At 40.3% G+C, this 19,815-nt stretch overlaps 1 protein-coding gene and 1 long non-coding RNA gene across 2 annotated transcripts; one reads left to right on the top strand and one right to left on the bottom strand.

Moving 5' to 3' along the window:
- Positions 1-7,036: 7,036 nt before the first annotated feature.
- Positions 7,037-17,128, top strand: NAT1. Its single transcript, XM_053744019.2, has 13 exons — positions 7,037-7,205; positions 7,360-7,446; positions 7,775-7,963; positions 9,614-9,977; positions 10,192-10,547; positions 11,032-11,220; positions 11,636-11,827; positions 12,560-12,718; positions 13,351-13,494; positions 13,662-13,856; positions 14,203-14,455; positions 16,033-16,154; positions 16,384-17,128. The coding sequence occupies exons 3-13, from the start codon at positions 7,838-7,840 to the stop codon at positions 16,444-16,446; spliced, it is 2,163 nt and encodes a 720-aa protein (XP_053599994.1). The 5' UTR covers positions 7,037-7,205; positions 7,360-7,446; positions 7,775-7,837; the 3' UTR covers positions 16,447-17,128.
- A 69-nt stretch (positions 17,129-17,197) lies between these two features.
- LOC128669285 (uncharacterized) lies at positions 17,198-18,921 on the bottom strand. The gene is made up of 2 exons (XR_008404626.2): positions 18,606-18,921; positions 17,198-17,307 (listed from the first exon to the last, which is right to left on the bottom strand). It is a non-coding gene; the product is annotated as an uncharacterized LOC128669285 (long non-coding RNA).
- Positions 18,922-19,815: the final 894 nt, after the last annotated feature.

Here is a 19,815-nt window from a genome sequence, read left to right on the forward strand (position 1 = left end):
GCGACAGCGACAAAACATATTTCGAAAGCTCCGCTCTTCGATTAGTAGTAATTTATTAAAGATCCTATTGCTAAACATGTGTGAAATAATAGATGAGTGCGATTGATATCTTTCTCAGACACGACACGACCCGCATTGTGAGGAGATTTATTTCGCTGAAGTCCTCCCTCACTAAGTTATTTTGTTTATAGATGTAAAAAAGATATAAAAAATGAAAAAAATCATACTATTTATTTTTGTAAATCCTTCGAGTTGGTGTGTTTCAGGCTTGCTATAGGTAAAAAATAAACATAGAAAATAAATTTGTATGCATGGGTATAATTTCTCTTGCATACCAAACGCCAATAAAAAATAAAAAGACAATCAGCATGACAGTTGAAGTTCGCAGTTCCGTGGTCATTTTCAGTTATATTTAAGAATTGATTATGTTTTCCTTTGTTTTTTAATATATTAATAAATGTTTCAATACTAAATTAATATACTTATGAATTTCTTTACAAATTTTATTAAAATAAGCATACTTTATTTCTATTTACAATAATAAGTCTTTGCGCTAACAGGATATACCGCAAGAAGCATCTGTCAGTCATTCGCTTTGTTCTCTGTGTGCCGTGGATGTAAATTCCTCACGTCAATCAGTTGTGTTGTGTGCGTGTGCATGCTAAAGAAGTCGCTTGTCGCGTTGCAGTGCGTGTGCCTTCAACAAATTGACTTTCATCGCCTCGTAAGTTTGTGGATTTCTTTTTACATAGTGTAATTAGTGAATTTGGATAGTTTCAAACCTGTGTGAGTGCACCTATTATTACAGCTTACCCAGAAAAACCAGAAGCCGCCGAAGTCCATTCGATCGGATCGTGTCGATGCGTCACCTTTGTGAGCCATTTTACACTAGTTCTACATTTACTTTCGGAAAATCGCCACGCTATTGGTTTTGTTGTCCATTATTTTATGTATATAATATCAAAAAGTGGTGATATAGCAGTAAAGAACGTATTCTAACCTAGTGCGAGAGGACAGGAAGTTAGTTATTCGTGGGATGCGTCTGGCTGTAGCCGCTACCCGCGACGGCTACCTGTGATTGGTGGCATCTCCTCCTTCTTACCTTGTTGTAGGCGGCAGGCTTTTGGCAAGTAAGTGCCTTATATGCTCAATTTTTATGAATGCTGCAGTAACATCTGAAGAAATTGTTTCATATGTTTGAATCAATGCAAACAATTGATTACGTTCTATGAAACTGAATAACCAATTGGTGAGTAGACATAAATTAAGTACTGGCGGGAATACTGCTCTCAGTGCTGTATAAAGTTTATTAGAGTAATTACTTTATAATATTGATTTACTATTAATATTGAGTTAGGTACACTACCTAGGTATATAACAATAACTGACAACATGTAATCTCAATTTCCCTGCTTTGTGTGTAGTCTGATCTATGTATTTTCCTGGTTATTCTCACAGCTGATTGTGAACCTATACCTCTATCTCTGGAATATGATGTGTACCATAAATCACCAGGTTGTTTATGTTGAATGCCTTACTTCATTGAATATAACACCAAGTGCTGCATCTTGGTCCTAAATTAATTTTTCTTTGTTATTATATTGTATCAGATGCAGTTTATTTTGCAATAATATGCAATTTACTGAAATTACACTTAAATTGTTGAAATTACTAAATTTAAACATTTTTATCAAAATTCTGTGAAAGTAATGAGTTTCTTGCAAAAGATAAAAATCATTCATTTTTAATTTAATTTATAATGTTATCTTTTCATTTACTAATAATTTATTGTGAAAATGAAAACACAATTTACACAGTTGTAAATAGTTTGCCCATGCGTGTGGTCAATGTAGTCTTCAATCAGCTGTGCTGTGATTATAAACAATCATACAAAGTTGCATTAACATTGAAATTCCTAATTGTACATGTACAGCAATATGATGAACAAATACGTGTTGTATGTCCATGCTTAAAATTTAAATAATCCGCAAAGCTGCATTTCCACTTAAACTTTAAAAAGCAAATACCTAGTTTTGCACATTGTTTTATAAAAGGAAGCAAACCTTGGAACATTTTCTTATTTTGTGTTTAATTCATCTGCAATAACAATACTTATTAAGCCCACTTAGTAAAAATTGTAATTACTTACACTATGCCAACTAACTGATAATAACAAAAACAAAACTTGGATTGCTCAATATTGTGAAATATTGGCATTTTAATTGGAAATTATGTGATATTGACTCCAGAATGTGTTAGTTTATTACAGCTTTCTGTTTCTCTATTACTATGAACTAAGAGACATTGTGAGAATTGTTCTCTTTACACTTAACTATTTGCTCACTGAAAATGAATCTCCTGTGTCGAGGGTTCCAAAAACAGGTTTAGGTGAACTGCGGTTTACCTGAACACTACCTAAACTTTTATTTAAATTTTTGTTTAGAAAAACAACAAAATAGGACAAGAATTTGATATCTGTGCACTATTTTACACATGTTTGTTTGACTAATGTCTGATAGATGTTTTTTTTTACTATACATATTTTTTCTTACTTTTTATGCACTGTCAAACTTAATTATTTCTGACTATAACCATGTCCGTGAGTGGAAAGGAAATTCCCTTTATGCATTTCATTTTATAACTCCAATAAAACTGATATTATTTTTCTTATTAACTGATTATCAAATAACAATATTTTTTCTACCTTTGTAAATGTTATTAACAATGAACAATATTTTGTAACTGGTTATTAATTAAGAATAGATATCAGCTTGCCAAGATGATCTTCTTCAATCTGAATAGAGGAATCTCACATGAATCTTATATGGTTTTTTTACTTTCAACATCCTTGTATAAGTAGTATTCATTATTTAAATTATGCAACTTTTGTAAATATTTATAGGTATATATTTACTACTAATATTAGTTATTCTATTTATTATTTTATTTGACTAAATGATTGATTGATATTGTTTGGTTGCTCCTAATAATAAAAGAAAACATATTTAGACAGTCAACTTGTCTCGATGCTTTCAACGAATTCCTGTCATTAGGTATGATTTAGAAAACGCACGTGAATTCATGTGACCATATTATCGTAGTCCCAAAATTACAATTGCTCCATGGCGTGCCTGCCCTGTAGTGACCATTTCCGCGAAAAGGTGTGTTAAACCTGGCAACAGCATCGGTCTGATTCTGATATCGACATTGGGCAGATGAGGGTTTAGTAGGTCAGCGCGGGGCCGCGCGGCGCGCTATCTGGGTCAATGTAGCGCTCGCCGCCGCCGCCCGCCCTGCAGCTACCCTTCTCTGACAACCATTCCTTGCATTTATGCAAAACATATTGATTGGCAGATTATTGTTCAGCGTTGATTTGGCCATGGTCCTCGATTTGAATAATACAGACATAGGTCCTACCTATGTCTGTATTTTTTTATATAGGTATAGGTACCTAAATAGAGTTGTGCGCATAGTTCGTACCTGTGGTATAGTCGCTCTCATGTTTAGTTTTGATCTACGCCCTTATTGTACTTTACCTGGGTGTTAGCGACACGTAATCAGACTCTAAACGAACAAGGCTATTTATTTATAGATAATAAATTTTCCGGTCAACTCAGTATCCAAAAATATGTAGGTTGTTATTTTGTTGATACCTGTGATGTGTACCTACTTGTGCAAAACTGGATTGGTTAGTCGTTTTTGTAATAAATTTGAGCTGGTTTTACGTTGCCTGCCGGCCTACGTTATGTAGGGCACTGCAAACTGCAATCCTCGCTAACCTATGACGTAACATGTGTTACGTCATAGGTTGGAGGTGATCGCGGGGTGGCTCTAACATGTGTTAGAGCCACCCCGCGATCACCTCTGATGATCCATTCGTAATGATAAAGATAACCTACCTTAAATTACCGTTTATACCAGCTTTCTGATTATTCATTAAAAATTAAAATAGCTTAAGAAAATATAAACAAGACAAGATGTTAAAGACGTAAACAACTTAATAAAACTGGGACTAGGTACCTAGCCAGGTACAGCGCCTGCTGTTATTGCGGTGGTACATTGCGAACGGGCCATAACGCGAACTACCACACACAACTTTTATTGCCGGGCCCAAAAGCGAATGGGCCTAAACCGGCCTCACTCCGCTAAACAATATTTTTATTACGTAACATAGCTTTTAAATAAAATAGCTGCTAAATAGAGTATTGTATAAGATCAGCTCCGTAAATGTTAGATTATATTCCATTCACAACGCAGACGTACCTACCTAAAGCTATCAGTTTTTATTACCCTTGCTGATGGCGCATGTATACGATACGACCTTTGGATTGAGTTCAACGATAGAAGGGCAGTTTTTGAGAGCAAGGACCGGTCGGCTACATGAAAGACAATGCACCGCGCCTGGGCTTTGGAGTCATTGACCAAAATGACGAAGAGGGCGCGCGCGGGGGCGGCGGGGTCGACGACCTCGCTCGGGGGATGCGCACGGTCATTCGCACGCGTCATCACAACTAACACTAGCTCTAGCTGCCCTCGCATTCTCCCCCCCCACCTTATTACTCTCTAGATACGAGAGGAGGGTGGATCGTTATGATGTATAAGTTCTAAATAACTTTTGTTTGCGATGGCTTGTGCGAACTTTCGTCGTTATGTAGCGGGTTTACTTATCTGCTAAATAGGTACCTTCCTAGGTAGCCAGGTTTCATTCGCACTTGCAAACTCACGTCTCCAATTCAACGGTCGTTCTCGCCGTGTTCTTGCCCGACGATCATATTGTAACTATAGTTCCGTCCGAGTACCTACATACCTATCGTGCGTCATAAGATAATCTCGTGTATCGTGTCATGTATGAGTTTCCGAATATTTTCGCATTCGACAGTTTATTGACCTGGCACGGCATCAATAATGATGTTAATACCTAGGTACTTTACACTGTAGCGTAATTTTGTTTTCTAATCTTTATCGAAATTGCCGGCTACACACTCGCCGTACTCTGACGCGAATGCATGAACATTGTGTAGTTTGTACGAATACTTTTATTTACCGCAATAAAGACCGTATGCCGAATCCGCCAAAGTTTGTCGACAGTGTGGGGTGGAGTGTGGAGCCGACATTACTTGTGACTTTGTTATCGATTCTTCTGTTGCCTTACTCAAACTAAAAGGCGGTTAAATATTCACAAAGTAGATTCCTATGGTTTTAGCTGAAGGATAGGTATTAACTGTAGGATAGGTATCGTTCTGCGTCCATTAGCCGTAGCCGCCGTCGAGGATCAGCGTGTAATATTTGTTAGACAAGTCTCACCTTCGAGGCTGCGGCTGGCGGCGGTCACCAGTGGCGGGCGGCGGCGACCTTGCTTCGCGCGCCAAGGTCCCGCGCGCGGTCGTCGACCCGCGCCGCGACGCTATCGACCCGCACTCCTCACCATCTCAGCGTCACTCGTGATCTCCGACGCCACTCCCGACCTAGCCCAGAGAGTAATCGACCGTGGAGAATGATCACCTACTTTCCTGAACACAACACTCTTGTTCACATTACAGTACCTACCTACCTATATGGATGAGCTCTGAAGGATCTCAAGAACCTATCTAAATACATTTTAAAGTATTTTACACAGGTCTGCTATTCTAACTTTCCTAATTTAATTTCACGTATTAATTTTGATAAATAAGGAAGTTCTCAAATTGGCACTACAGTTCTGAATAATAACTTGTGACTAAGTTTCTATTTCTGTACGAAAGAATTTGTTGTTATATAATTTCGTCAATAACATCTTTACTATTTATTGATCACAGCAATTGATGACTGATGAATATAAATGATGTAGTGATACTTTACGCGAGCAAACCCGGAAATGCGCAGCAGGAAAACGCTAGTCTTTGTGAACCGTTGCCGTGGCCGTGGACGTCGCACTCGACTTCCCTAACGATGCATAAAATAGCGAGACAGTGTAGAGATAGCAATCAGTAGAGAATAGCTGAAGGACTCGCCGGTGACCTAGTAGCTGGCATTGGGCTAGTCGCGCTACAATGGATTTTTATTATATGATATGAGTCGAGACAAAGGAGTGAATCACAAGGATTCTGTAAGGACTGCGCCTGTTATGCATTATCCACATGGCCACTCTGCATAGTTATTTTGTTTAGTATATCCTATTTTAGGATTCATTTATATTTGTCGTCCACCATACTTATATTTAGTCAGCACAGGTCAATCAAAAACTTGGCATGATGAAGAAAGGTTATTGTGGCATTTACAGTGTGCATGACTTTTATGTGGGAAGATTAATATTTTGCGATATGAAATGTAGGTGTTTAGGTAAACATACTTGGTAAATATGATTGAAGATATACATATGTATACATACATGTACCTATATTAACTCATGATTATCGGACACTTTGGCCGATAAATCCAAATACAATCGAGTCTATACCTAATATATCATCACACTTCTATTGCATTCCATTTACTAGCAAAATGAGGCGCAGAATAAAAATAAATATGGAATGAGTCGTGGATGCGCCGCCCGGGGCGCAGGTGGCGCGGCCAGCGACCCTCGTCCACCTGCGGCCCTACGACTGCGACTGCGACACATGACCGAACAGATTGCGATGCGATAGTTATCCACGTCATCTATCGACAGTCCAATGTTCGATAACTAATAAGTTCGTTCATCAAACGAAACTTATCCCCAATATTGTTGAACCAATGTAATATTGTTGGCTAATAATGGTACACCTTCAGAGTGTCTCACTTTTGAAACTTTAGTTAAAACATTGCTATTGGTCACCATCTATAAAAAAATCTTAGAACGTTTGTACAAGTTGTCATATCGATGAAGTACCAAAATCTTATAACATTATTTAGAAATAAAGAGTGAATAAGTAACACCTTTAAAAAACTTCACTTGTGAGATAAGAGTTCCGTCTTAGAAGTAATATGTTTGTTTGTTTGTTTGTTTCAGGCGGGTAACCGGAGGCTGAACGCAGAGGCACTCGGTAGGTGCGGCAGCGCAGGTGTGGGCGTGACTCCCGGGAGTCGGCACCGGCGACAAGACGGACAGCGCGCGCACGCCGGGGCCCGCGCCGCGCGCCTCGGCCCGGACTGCGGTCCCGCCGAGGCGACGCTGGGTCCCTCCGTCCTCGCTGCGCCACCACGAGGTGCCTGACGCCGATGCTAAGCACGACGTCATATTCCGAAAGGTACGAATGCATATGCACTGCTTACTTCTATGGTAGTTACGAAACGTCAGGACGATCAAAGAACCAGTTTTTAGATTTTTTCTATCTGACAACAATAACATTTTCAATCGTCATGAATGAAAGAATATCTACCAAGATTTTTTCTTGTTACCAGGTGCGCGGAATTCTTAACAAACTCACGCCGGAGAAGTTCCAAAAGCTGAGCGATGACCTGCTCGGCTTGGAGCTCGACTCCGACAAGGTACCTAATAACATTTACTTTTTACTATGTTCTTGTTGATGTAGTATTCTCTCACTCACAGTTTACGACATAAATCAACTGTCATCTATATCACCTTCAACATTTCGGGTGTCAAGCCTTTGCCCAATAGTGTGACCAATAATGTATCAACACCAGAACAGAAGACTATGGTGCTCTCTCGTTTGAAAGGCCAATATCCACTTTAGGGTCACTTAGCCGGAGGAGTAAGTAGTATATGGTATAATTTATTTATATATTTCATGAGGTGTGCAAAACAGGTGATATACATATAGTATGTATAACATTGTTTATTTATATTATTGTTCAGGTGCTGAAGGGCGTGATCCTCCTCATCTTCGAGAAGGCGCTGGACGAGCCCAAGTACTCGTCTATGTACGCGCAGCTGTGCAAGCGGCTCAGCGAGGAGGCGCCCAACTTCGAGCCCCAAGGGCAGCCCTGCACCTTCAAACTATTACTACTCAACAAATGTCGCACAGAGTTCGAGAACCGGGCTCAAGTAAGTAACGTCCTACCTTTTTAAAATTAAAGTGTAATAAAAATATTTTAAAAGAATTACATATGAATGCACCTACACCTACATAAGGTCATTTATCGATCATTTCCACGATGAGCAAACTTACAGTGTGAGAGGCGGGTGGCGAGTGTCGGGAGCTAACAGACAGGATTGAAATTGCAGTGTCAGTCTAGAATCTAGATTGACACTGCAATAGACTCTTGGTGGTTAGACTGGGCTATAAGCTTATTCCTGTTATAGCTGTTATATCAAATCCCTATTGGCGCTCGAGTTGCAAAAAAAACTGAACTATGACATCGTCGGTGGAGCAGTGGTAAAGTGCTTGCCTCTGTACCGAAAAGTCCCGGGTTCGATCTCCGGTCAGGTCATGATGGAAAATGATATTTTTTGATTGGTCTTGAATGTTTTTCTAATATATAGTATCGTTGAATTAGCATCCCATAACACAAGTCTCGAACTTACTTTGGGGCTAGCTCAATCTATGTGATTTGTCCTAATATAATTATTATTTATTATATATATATCTTCAGTTCGAAACAAAATATCAAAATAATCCCTCTTAAAAATTATAGTAACACTAAATATCGTTAAAAGTGACTCTTTTCTATCATTTTCCATATTGAACATCAACCGATGTTATCAGCTACGTGACGTGGCGTTTTACTTACATTGTTCGTCATCTCCAAGACAAGCTTCACCGTCATGTTTATTTGCAAAATAAATATAATTCGAGGCTGTCAGCGGAAAATGCTGTTAAAATATATTTGAGATCAATACTTACTATTAGTACGTTGAATTGACAATAACAATTTTATTACGACCCTAATTTGTTTGTTTCAACCGATCAATCAAAGGTCTTCAATTAATTTCGCATGACGAAATAGATCAGTTTCTTTTTTATCCATAGAGTTGTCGTGACAGTTCACTTGTGTGCGTGCATCATGAGAGCACCGAGATCGTTAACGCAATGTTAATTTAATTATGTTTATTAATTAGTATACACAAAATATCAAAACCTGATAAATATTGTTACATAAGAAGAAAAATATCATCCACATATTAACACATTCTTCTTCTTCTTTGCGTGTCGATGGCATGTGACAACGAGAGTTGCAAATTCTGAAATAAATAATAAGTAATTGAACAAATAATGTTTTTAAAACAGCCTTTTAATGATTTATTCTCAACATACAGTTTTCAACATACTTGTCTTCATGTCTTGTGAAAAACTATACAATTGTCACAAGACATTTTTTAATTAATAAATTTGAGTGCGTCTGACCTCAATTTAGCGCAATGAAAATCAAAGATGAAGTCCAGGTTGCTACATGCAAGCAAAAATAGTGTTTATTCATTCTTGCCTTTAAGATCCCTGAATTGTAGGTTTCGGGAAGTATTGTCGACAGAGGAATCATTCCCGTTTACATTGTACCCATGAACCAAATTTCGTTAAAATTCGCACTGTATATTTTACGTGATCGCGTAATTAACACGTAAATTCATTCGAACTGTAAATTTTGTCCCATTATTATTTCACTATTTAATCACTATAGAATTTCACTATCCTGTGATTGTGAAATCCTGTTTTCACCTGATCAGTATGATTGTACAAAACGAACTTGTATCGAACAGGCCTTCGCCGCATTCGAAGACAAAGCACTGTCGCCAGACGAGGAGGAGAAGCGTCACCTGGCAAAGTGCAAGATGCTGGGCAACATTAAGTTCATCGGGGAGCTGGGCAAGCTGGAGATTCTGGCGGAGTCCATCCTGCACCGCTGCATACAGAACCTGCTGGCGCGGCGCGCGGCCGCCGAGCACCACGAGGACCTGGAGTGCCTGGCGCAGCTGGTGCGCACGTGCGGCCGCGTGCTGGACTCCGAGCGCGGCCGCGGCCTCATGGACCAGTACTTCGCCCGCATCGACACGCTGTCCTGCAGCCGCGAGCTGGCGCCGCGCATCCGCTTCATGCTGCGCGACGTCGTCGAACTCCGCCGAGGTCGGTGTTCCTCATCCCGTTATCCGTTCGTCGAGATCGTGTCGAATCCTGGCCATTTCACCCTGGCCTGTCGATTACCTCTCGACATAATGTTTTTTTTTTCTTTTATACTTTCAAATCCAGCGTAAATCTAGACGGACATGACTGTATATCTGGCCAATATTGAAGATGTTAGGTAACAGTGTTAAATCTAATCTGATATCGCTGTTTCCAGGCGGGTGGGTGCCCCGCGTAGCGACGGCGGCGGAGGGCCCGGTGCCGATCCACCAGCTGCGCGGCGAGTCGCCGCCCGCGCGGCGCGAGCGCGAGCGCGAGCGCGAACGCGAGCGCGAGCGCGAGCCGCTGTTCCGGCGCTCGCGGCCGCTGGAAGACGTGCTGGCGGGGCTGGCGCTGCAGCCGACGGCGCCGCTGGTGCCGCCGCAGGACAAGCTGTTCGGCAACGGCTTCCGGGACGCGTACCGGCAGCGCTCGGCGCCCGGCTACTTCCCCCGGCAGCCGCACCACAACAAGCCGCAGCCGCCGCCCGCGCGCAACACCAGCAAGCGGGTCTACACCGGACAAGCTTTGCAGGTACATCGACGATTTAACTTTTATCACTGTTGTGGTGAAGGGTGTTTTTAGAATGGCCAAAAAGACGTATGATGTCCTAGAAATGAATTTGGGGCAAAAATACATTCTACAAATCAATTTGGGGCAAAAATACATTTTTTGTATGTATGTTTGTTTGTAACGCGATAACTTTCGGTCTGATTTTGATGAAATTGAAAAGGTATGTAGGATGTGTCACTAGAATTTTTAAGTTCGTGGGACAATAAAATCGGTTATGTCGTTTTTGAAATAACACAATTTTGTAAAAAGTTCGCGAGGTCTAATTTCGCGGCGAACAACTAGTATTTTGTTAGCTCTCGTGTTGTCAATATAAAGTATGTCTACAGAGGACGCTTTAAAGCTAACTTTATTGCATCAGTGTACTAGCTATGACCTTTAAAGTGTTAAGTTCAAACTATGTCACAACGGCGAAGCTTGTGAACCACAAAATGTTTGGTTTGTCCAGGACGTGCAGATGCGTCCGGCGCCGAACTCGCTCATGTTCTCGGCCAACCAGCTGCTGCGGGGCGCGGCTCCCGCTCCCGCCGCCCCCGTCCTCCCCGCCTTCGCCTCCGCCCCCGCCATCGTCAAGGACCCCGCTACTATCACCATCAAGCCTGCGCAGGATAAGAAGGACAAGCCCAAGAAAGATAAGGTCACTAACACTTTTTTATTGAAGTTAAATATGGTTGAAATTTGAACCGCATGAGAATCATCTCATATAAAGTTAATAAATATCAAAACATACCTAAAGCAAGCTAAAAAAACGAATTTACGATTGTAAATGTTTTACCGAAAACAATACTTACTTGATTTGATGTCCTGACAAACTCTCCAACGACGTCTAGCTTTTTTATGTTGTTCTTTTTCACTGTTTTGAGTTATACATTAAACGTTAATACCAATATAAATCGTTTTGTATCTCGGAAGTGACGCTTTGAAATCCGAGGTCGCGTACGAAATAGATCTTAAAATGATGATTTGGCTGTTATTTTGAACCCGTTCGTCACGACATCCGCGGCAGGTCAAACACTCGTCCTACATTTAAATGTTGTATACTTCTGTTTCAGGGGGTGAACAAAGAAGAGGCGTGTCGACTAGTGATCGCGGCGGTGGACGCGCTGGCGGAGGAGGCGGGCGCGCCGCCGCCGGAGGGCGAGGACGAGGCGGCGCGGGTGAGGGCAGGCGGGCTGCAGACGCTGCAGCTGCCCGACAAGATCCTGCGCCGCGCGCTGCACGCCGCGCTTGAGCACGCCGCGCAGGTAAACACCCACCCACTGCTCATGTGCCCCGGTCACGCTCAATACCGACTGATTTTTTCAATTTGAAATAAGAATGACTTCCTAGGCTGTTTGTTTAAATTTATTTAATGAATTTGCGAAAAATACTCACGAAACTTGAAAAAAGGTTTCGAAAGATAAGAGATGACAAAATTCTTTCAAAAAAGGCTCTTTCCTATCTGCGTTACGTGAGCCGTAGCTGGTCGTATCTGTTCTTTCTTCGATAGCTTCCTTTCTTGTGTAGCAATCGATCCATTTCTACATAGCGGTCGTTCTGCATGCGCCGCCCCGTGTATAGAGGCTTCATCAGCAGAAATAAAAAATATACTTATAGACGGGTCACTATGGATAATTGGTTATTTGACTGGGTGATTTCATATAATAAATTTGATTCTTTAGTTTTATTACTTAGGCGATTTACATTTTTTTGTTCTGATCGAGGCATTAAGTGCTGATGGAATGGTGGGGCTATAGTTAGGCTTACCGCTCGACCTAAGCAAAAGCAAAATATATGCCTTTTTAAGCCTGAACAATTCTATAGTAACAATTTTGTTTTTATGTGTGTACGCTACGCGTGTAACCCTTCCCTTTGCAAAAGAATATCAACCCCCTGGGTATTTGTTTTTCTTTTTGTTGATCTTCGGATCAAGGTGTATTATCAATGTTTTTAGTCACAAGCTCAGCTCTAATAGGAGATTGATATTTGGTCGTCAGCCGCTGCCGGAAGGGTCGCCGCTGTCGCTGCGCGCGCGCGCGTGGGCCGCGTGCAGCCTCGTGCGGCTGTGCAAGCGCGCGCCCGTGTCCGACTGTCTGCGTGCGCTGCTGCTGGCCGCCGCGGACGACGACGAGCGGCTGCCGGCGCTGCTAGCTGAGGTACGCTCTATTTCTTTCGATTAGAACCAACAACGTGCCGTAAATACTACTAGATGTTGCCCGGGGCTTCGCTCCCGTAGGTATTTTGAGGTAAAATATAGCCTATACAATCTTGAATAATGTACCTTTCTAATGGTGAAAGAATTTTTGAAATCAGTTCGGTAGTTTCGGAGATTACCCCCGCCTCAAACATATAAAAGTCACAAACGCTTACGTTTTTATACTAATAGTATAGATATATCTATGTATATCATTTAGTACTAAGTATTACTAAATGGTAGACATTGAAGCCTTAAAGCCGAAAATTGATTTGGTATTGTATAGCTGTGTGTAGCGGCTGGTGGTTATCTACTTACTTTTTAATATACTTTATAATACATCTTTGGAGAAATTGCCAGTTATTTGTAGCTTTTGGAAAAGTTATTATACGTCAATATACAAAGCGACTATAGACACATAGCATAACTAATAGGTAACAATAATATTCCCAAGGAGGGTTGAAGTCAGGCAGGAGACTGGTTGAAAAATCACAGCCGAATTTTCAAAACTTTAAAGGTTTTTTTACGCTGGTCCGAAACGACATGCTGAGACGAGAGAGATCAATGTAAATAAAGAACGTGGTGTGCGCTCAGGCGGTGCGCAACAAGCTGGTGTCGCTGGACGAGCTGGGCGGCTGGTGCGAGGGCGGGCAGCACGCGCTGCTGCTGAGCGTGCTGCAGCGGCTGTGCGCGCTGCTGGGGCAGGCGTCCGTGCGCGCGCTCATCGACGACAGCAAGGTGCACACCATACCTCTAGCATCGTTCTCTTTGCTTACAAATATTATACTTTGCTAATGCACTTTGTTAGTTTATTTCATGAAGTGTTTATTTAATTACCGTTGCAAAGGAAACGAATAATCAGTTAGTGCTCACCTAACGTGAGTGTGTGTGTGTGTGCGTTACAGTTGAACCTGTGCGCGCTGGTGGCGGAGAGCGGCGGGCCGGCGGGCGTGGAGGACGCGCTGGCGGCCGCGCGCACGCTGGCGGCGCTGGAAGCGCGCGGGCTGGGCGCGCTCGTGCCGCAGCTGCGCGTCACGGCGCAGCTCAGCGCGCAGCTCGACGCCGAGCCCGCGCCCGCCGCGCTCTATCGCTGGATCAAGGTCTAAATGTGCACATCGATTCACTATTCGCTTATTCATATGTACTATGTATGTGAGTATTGGAGGTAAATGGCTTTACAAATTATACCAGCTATCGACAGCGAGTTAGCAATGACACGTAACACCTCTTGTCCGAACGGTCTCAGTATTTTCGTACATATTTGCCAGAAACGAACCTCGATACAAAGATTATGCATCTCACTCTCGTATATTTCAAGCGCCAAACAGCTGCGCGTCACGGCTTGCATAGTCGTGTTCCGAATTGAACGGTGAGAGAGGCAGTGTAGTGTGATTACAGTGTACCGGGCACCGAGCACGGAATAACGATCGGATTTGTTCCGCGCAGGCCAACGTGGAGCCGTCGGTGCGGTCGTGCGGCGCATTCGTGTCCACGCTGGTGCTGCTGCTGGCCGCGCGGGTGACGGCGGCGGCGGCCAGCGCGGGCGCGGCGCCGGACAAGGCGGCGCTGGAGCGCGAGAAGGCGCTGGTGGAGACCTACGCGCCGCTGCTGACGGCGCTGCTGGCGGCGCGGCAGGACCTGCAGCTGGCCGCCGTCTACGCCGTGCAGGTGCACGCGCACAAACACCGCTATCCCAAGGGTCGGTCGTCTTCGTTTGTAGTTATAGCTTCCACTCGACTCCTTTCCCACGCTCTCGACTGAAATGCAGATATGCTCAAAACTCTACATTATGTAGCATGTAAGCCACCTAAAATTAATTTTACGAATATATAGTTTTCGATCTTCATCTATGTCGAAAACGAAATTTATTTTTTACTAGAGAGCGTAAAATGAAATCTCATGCAAAAGTATAGTGTTTAGAACAAAAAAGTACAATTTGTCTTATTAGTGGACAGTAATTTCATTGGCCAAGATAAACAGGCGCGTACATTCATCTATATTAGAATGTTATTATTTCTAATATTCTAGTCAAGTACCGCCTCGTCTAAAATGCTTCGCTTTATTTTCCTGAGAGTATAATCTACTATTACAATACTACAGATACAGTGTATCTTAAAGTTTGGAGATCTCAGGGTCTACCATCAACTATTACAAAACGATTCAATTGTAGGGAAGTTTGTTCAGTTTTTTTTTTATTTTATTAATTTTTTAGTTTATTCAGTTTAGGAATCTAAAATTAATCGCGTTATTTGGTACCACCAACTAATCTTAATAAAGTCGCATTTGAATCGTAAGGAGTGAATGAAATCAATTTAAAAAATAAAAATTGTCTATGAATCGTAAACCCCAGTGACAGTAGCCAAATGTAAGAAAGAGAACGCTATACGATGTCGATATATTTTATCTCGTTTCAAGAGTTGCGTTCCGATATCATATTCTTACCATTTTGGGCAAACAATACGCACTTTTTTGACGTGACAACGTCTTAAATTAGGTTGCGGCTGGGAGTCACTTATGAAAAAGTGTAACGCCCGGTAACGTTACGATGAGTCACCGAGAGAGAGGCCCGCCGAATGCCTTGCGTCTCTCTCCCACTCAACTATGATCGGTCTGCCGCGCGCGTAAAAAGACGTTGTCACGTAAAATCTTCGCCCGTTAAACCGAATTTACAGGCAACCATTTTTTGACTTAAAATTAAAATGTATGTTATTATCTTGCTGTTACATGACTATAGTAAATACAAAACGCAATAAAATAAAATATTTAAATTAAAATAAATGCAATATTATGCAGACTAAAAATTTGACGGTCGTAACATCTAAACACGAAGTTCGGAACATAAATACCGTACCACGAAAGAGTTTCCGTGGCAAAATTAGGAACTATCAATAACAGATAGACCACATCGTTGTTTTCAGCGACAGTAACGTCTGTGGGACTTCTTTCGTGGAAACCTATCTGAAATAGTAACTTTTTTGAATCGCCAATTTTGACAGCTAAGCGATCCAGTTTACGTTCTCAATGCACATCTTGGTACGGAATTGTATGCAAAATGAGTGAATGAAATCGAATTGGCGTATTGTTTTGGTCACTACCTATAATGGATCGTTATATCATCTTTATGGTACGAATTAGCGATGCAGTCAGTTTAGGTTCTGAACTGAATCGCATTAAGAGATGATGGTAAGCCCCCTGTTCTTAAGACTGTTGATTGAAGGTGTAGTGGCGACATGATCCAGTCTCGTACTGTCGGCTTATTGTTGTGAGTGTCGGCAGGCATGCTGCTCCGCTGGTTCATGTACCTGTACAACCTGGAGGTGTGCGAGGAGGACGCGTTCCTGCGCTGGCGCGAGGACGTCACGGACGCCTACCCCGGCAAGGGCGAGGCGCTATTCCAGGTACCTAACGAGTCCGATGTGAGACTGTGCGTGTTCTTTTTAATAATCTCACAATTCAATAAAATTTAAGTGTCTGTCGTTACCGTGACAGGACAATATGTAGAAAACTGTATTTGATCTCCATATAGGCATTAAAAAAAACAAATTTAAAACCAAAATTAAAAAAACAGCTCCAATGTTGAATCAAACATATCTTTATGAGAATTTTATTTGATTGTAATATGCACAGGTGAACGCGTGGCTGACGTGGCTGCAGCAGCAGGAGTCGGAGGACGAGGAGGCGGAGGACTGAGCTCCGGGCGCAGCCGCGCAGGCCCGAGGCCGGAAGGACCTCCCAGGCTCTCGGTGACGACTTTACAGTCGCCGCCCTACCGCTTTTATTTCGCGCTCATCTCATTATATAAATATAATTAAGCCAAATAGTTAAAATACCTACCTTCGTCGCCGTTTAACTCTAGGCCCGTCACGCTCGGGGCTCCAGGGTTAAATAGGTCAATTTTTAGGTTATTACGTAAACGAATATTAGTATCTCGAGATAATTTTTTGTAGGCCTTTTACTCGATTTTGATACTTTTACAATTGTATACAATGTATAGTGTTCGTTTGGACGTATGATTGCACCCGATCTGCCCTCTGCCCACGTGAGCGTGTTTTAGTTGAAATTGTAAAATATATATATGATATATATATAAAGGAAGAACTTAAATCAATTTTTATTATTAATAATATCATGATCATTTATTTTCAATGCTAAATGGACTTAGTGATAAACTGTAAGAATGCTTCGATTTCACTATAATATCAAATTTAGATTTTTTGTAACTAGATAAAGAAAACAAAAAAAAATATTCCCTCGGGCGTAAGAATTGTATGTTGAGTGAGTTGTCATAAAGTTGTGCAGTAAGGTCACGTTAAGCAACATTGATCAATATGTATTCAGAATGAGAAATAAAGTTCAGTGTAATTTATTAGAACATTGTTTTATTATTATAGTTAAAATATTATTTAACTAAGTTATTTAATATACATTAACAAAAGTCAAATAACCAAAATAAAGTATATTTATTTCTACATATACCTACCACAGAAATTTTTTAACTTATCATCTAAAATCTTCAAACATTGAATCCACCTTGTTCCAAGATAAATGGCGCTGAAACAAAAGAAATACAAAGACATAAGTTTGATTGCTGCAAAATCACTTTTGTTTTTCTTTCTTATTTCTTCTCAGCAGTGTCATTCAAAAATCCTTTGCTTTGCGACATTACTATATATAAAATTTGATTTGAAGGTCTAATTTCTGAATAAATGATTTAACTTCCTAATAATAATAAACAGCTAATGCATACTTTTATATTATTACCTACACCTGATTCTCCAGTATTTCATGTTTATCAAGTCTCCAGTAATATTATAGGCTCCATAAATATTACAGGTATTTATAGGAGTATGTATTTATACGAATATAGGATATAATAGTGGAATATCCTAACTAATATTATAAGTGTGAAAGTAAGTTTGTTATCTACTCAACCAATCTTGAAATTTTGCATACATATGGTATGAAGTACAGAGAAGGACATAGGGTACCTTTCTTCCCAGAATAATAACTGGTCCTGCACCGCAGGCAAAAACTTGTATACTTATAAATAAACTTTTTGACCAGAGTGATAGGTTCTCAATAAATTCTTAACTAGCAGTTGTAAAGGTAACATTTATATTTTGTCCCTATAGCACTTTACAATATTTGAGATAAACAAATTATATAAAAAGAAGTCCTCAATTACCAAAAGAAACTCATTTAAACGGTGTAGATACCTATCATGCCAGAAGGATTTATTTACCATTATTTTTTCTAATAGTGTAACAAAAGTCAAGTACATGGTCAAAAAGCAAACAAAAAATGATGAAATAAGAATTGAGCCTGGCTGTCTGCATAACTCAAAAACTATCAGATGGGAATTTTGTATGGTTTTCAGCAAATGGACAGATAGTGTGGTTCCTGAGGAAGGTTTAGTTGTATCACTCATTATGGTTTCACCGTTGCAAGGTGGGACAGGCTGCTAGGTTTAACTAAAGTAGATTAGGTACCTTTCATGAATATGTATTGTATGCATAGATTAGGTATGTTAACAAAGACAAAAATGTGTGTCAATGAAGTACATTATACAAGCATGTAAAATAGTTGTACATTTCACACATTGCAATTAATAAAGTAAATAATCAAACCAAATATTTATAGGAATATATTTGTTTATATGTGCATAAATAATTGACTGCAGCAAAAAATTCTGTGTTATAATCTGTTTTTCTTCTTCCAGGCTGGACAAAGATGAAACTACTCTTGAAACGAGAACATTAAAATTTTCTATTTGCAACGATCCTTAACAGCAAACAAACTCATAATCATGGGTGCCAGTATCTCATTATACCATGTGGTGCACAACTTACCGACTCGAATAGCGGCACAAAGCACACAGAATGTGATTACGCTATTGATTGTGTTTTCTCGTGCTTGACGCTTTTCCTCCATGGGGTCTACCCTCTCGCCAAAAGGTAAGCGATACATTGCGAATTTCACAACTTTGCAGCAATTTAGTGAGTGTAAGTATAAATTGTAATCTAATATTTATAAAAGTAATTCTCTTTTTCCGATTTTCTATTTTCTAACCTCCAACTAAAATTACGTTGGGATGACAATCAAATGACAGACAGGTTAGATTAGATTAGTGCTGCACTGCAATGCAATGCAAATCGTCGATATGCAATAGTGGTGTGTTGATAGTCAACTATCGTAGCGTTTTGATAGACTATAGATAGTTTAAGAAAGAGCAGTCGGTAGTTTTGCATACTGTCGTGGCCAATTTTAATTACTTATAGTACTTATGTTGTAAATACTTTTATTCATCATTGTTAGTATATAATGTTAGTTAGTTAGTTTGTTTGTTTGTAAACTCTTTATTGCACGAAGAAAACAAATACAATTAATTATTATTGTTAGTAATTATTACGAATTCACAATGATATTATTCGTTATTATAATATCGAAGAATTGACCACCCTAAAAATGTGATAAGATTTATTAAAAAATTATGACGTCATGATATTTTAATGACGAATAATATCATGATTTTTTATGATTGATTAATATGATTTTTCGAGGCCAATTCATTCATGAATAAATTTGTTACAATATAGATACTTATTTCGTATAGATCTACTCAAGAATAAAATTTTATTCAAATAATATTAAGCACATCTCTGAATCATGAATCCTATTAGGATTCCGATTCGGAAACTCAATGCGTGCGGCCGCGCGTTCATTCCGGTAGTGTTGCCACTTTAGCAAACTTGTCGCTAGATTTGGGGAGTTTTTAGATTCAACAACGATTTTCTAAAATGTATCCAATCAGTACTACTATCACCGAATCAAAAACCGACCGTTATTAACGCGGCCGCACTTATTTGGGAACTTTTATCTCTGTATCTCAAAAAAAAAGTTAAAACATACTCTAAGCTAAAATATGTTTTGTCACCGACAGAAAGAGACAAAATATATTTTAGCTTAGAGTATATTTTAACTTTTTTATTAATAATACAATAGGGTATAACTTCAGCTGTCAGGCAACACTCAGTAAAGCAACTTATGTGTTGCCCGGTG

The sequence above is a fragment of the Plodia interpunctella genome, chromosome 4 (assembly GCF_027563975.2).
Source record: "Plodia interpunctella isolate USDA-ARS_2022_Savannah chromosome 4, ilPloInte3.2, whole genome shotgun sequence".
Classification (NCBI taxonomy): Eukaryota; Metazoa; Arthropoda; class Insecta; order Lepidoptera; family Pyralidae; genus Plodia; species Plodia interpunctella.

What these genes read in the sequence shown, in the direction of transcription:
- NAT1 (XM_053744019.2), top strand. Translation starts at nt 7,838, where the DNA reads ATGTACGCGCAGCTGTGCAAGCGGCTCAGCGAGGAGGCGCCCAACTTC. An exon ending in ACACCGGACAAGCTTTGCAG is followed by an intron (nt 10,548 to 11,031) that starts GTACATCGACGA and finishes TGGTTTGTCCAG; the next exon opens with GACGTGCAGATGCGTCCGGC. An exon ending in CAAACACCGCTATCCCAAGG is followed by an intron (nt 14,456 to 16,032) that starts GTCGGTCGTCTT and finishes GAGTGTCGGCAG; the next exon opens with GCATGCTGCTCCGCTGGTTC.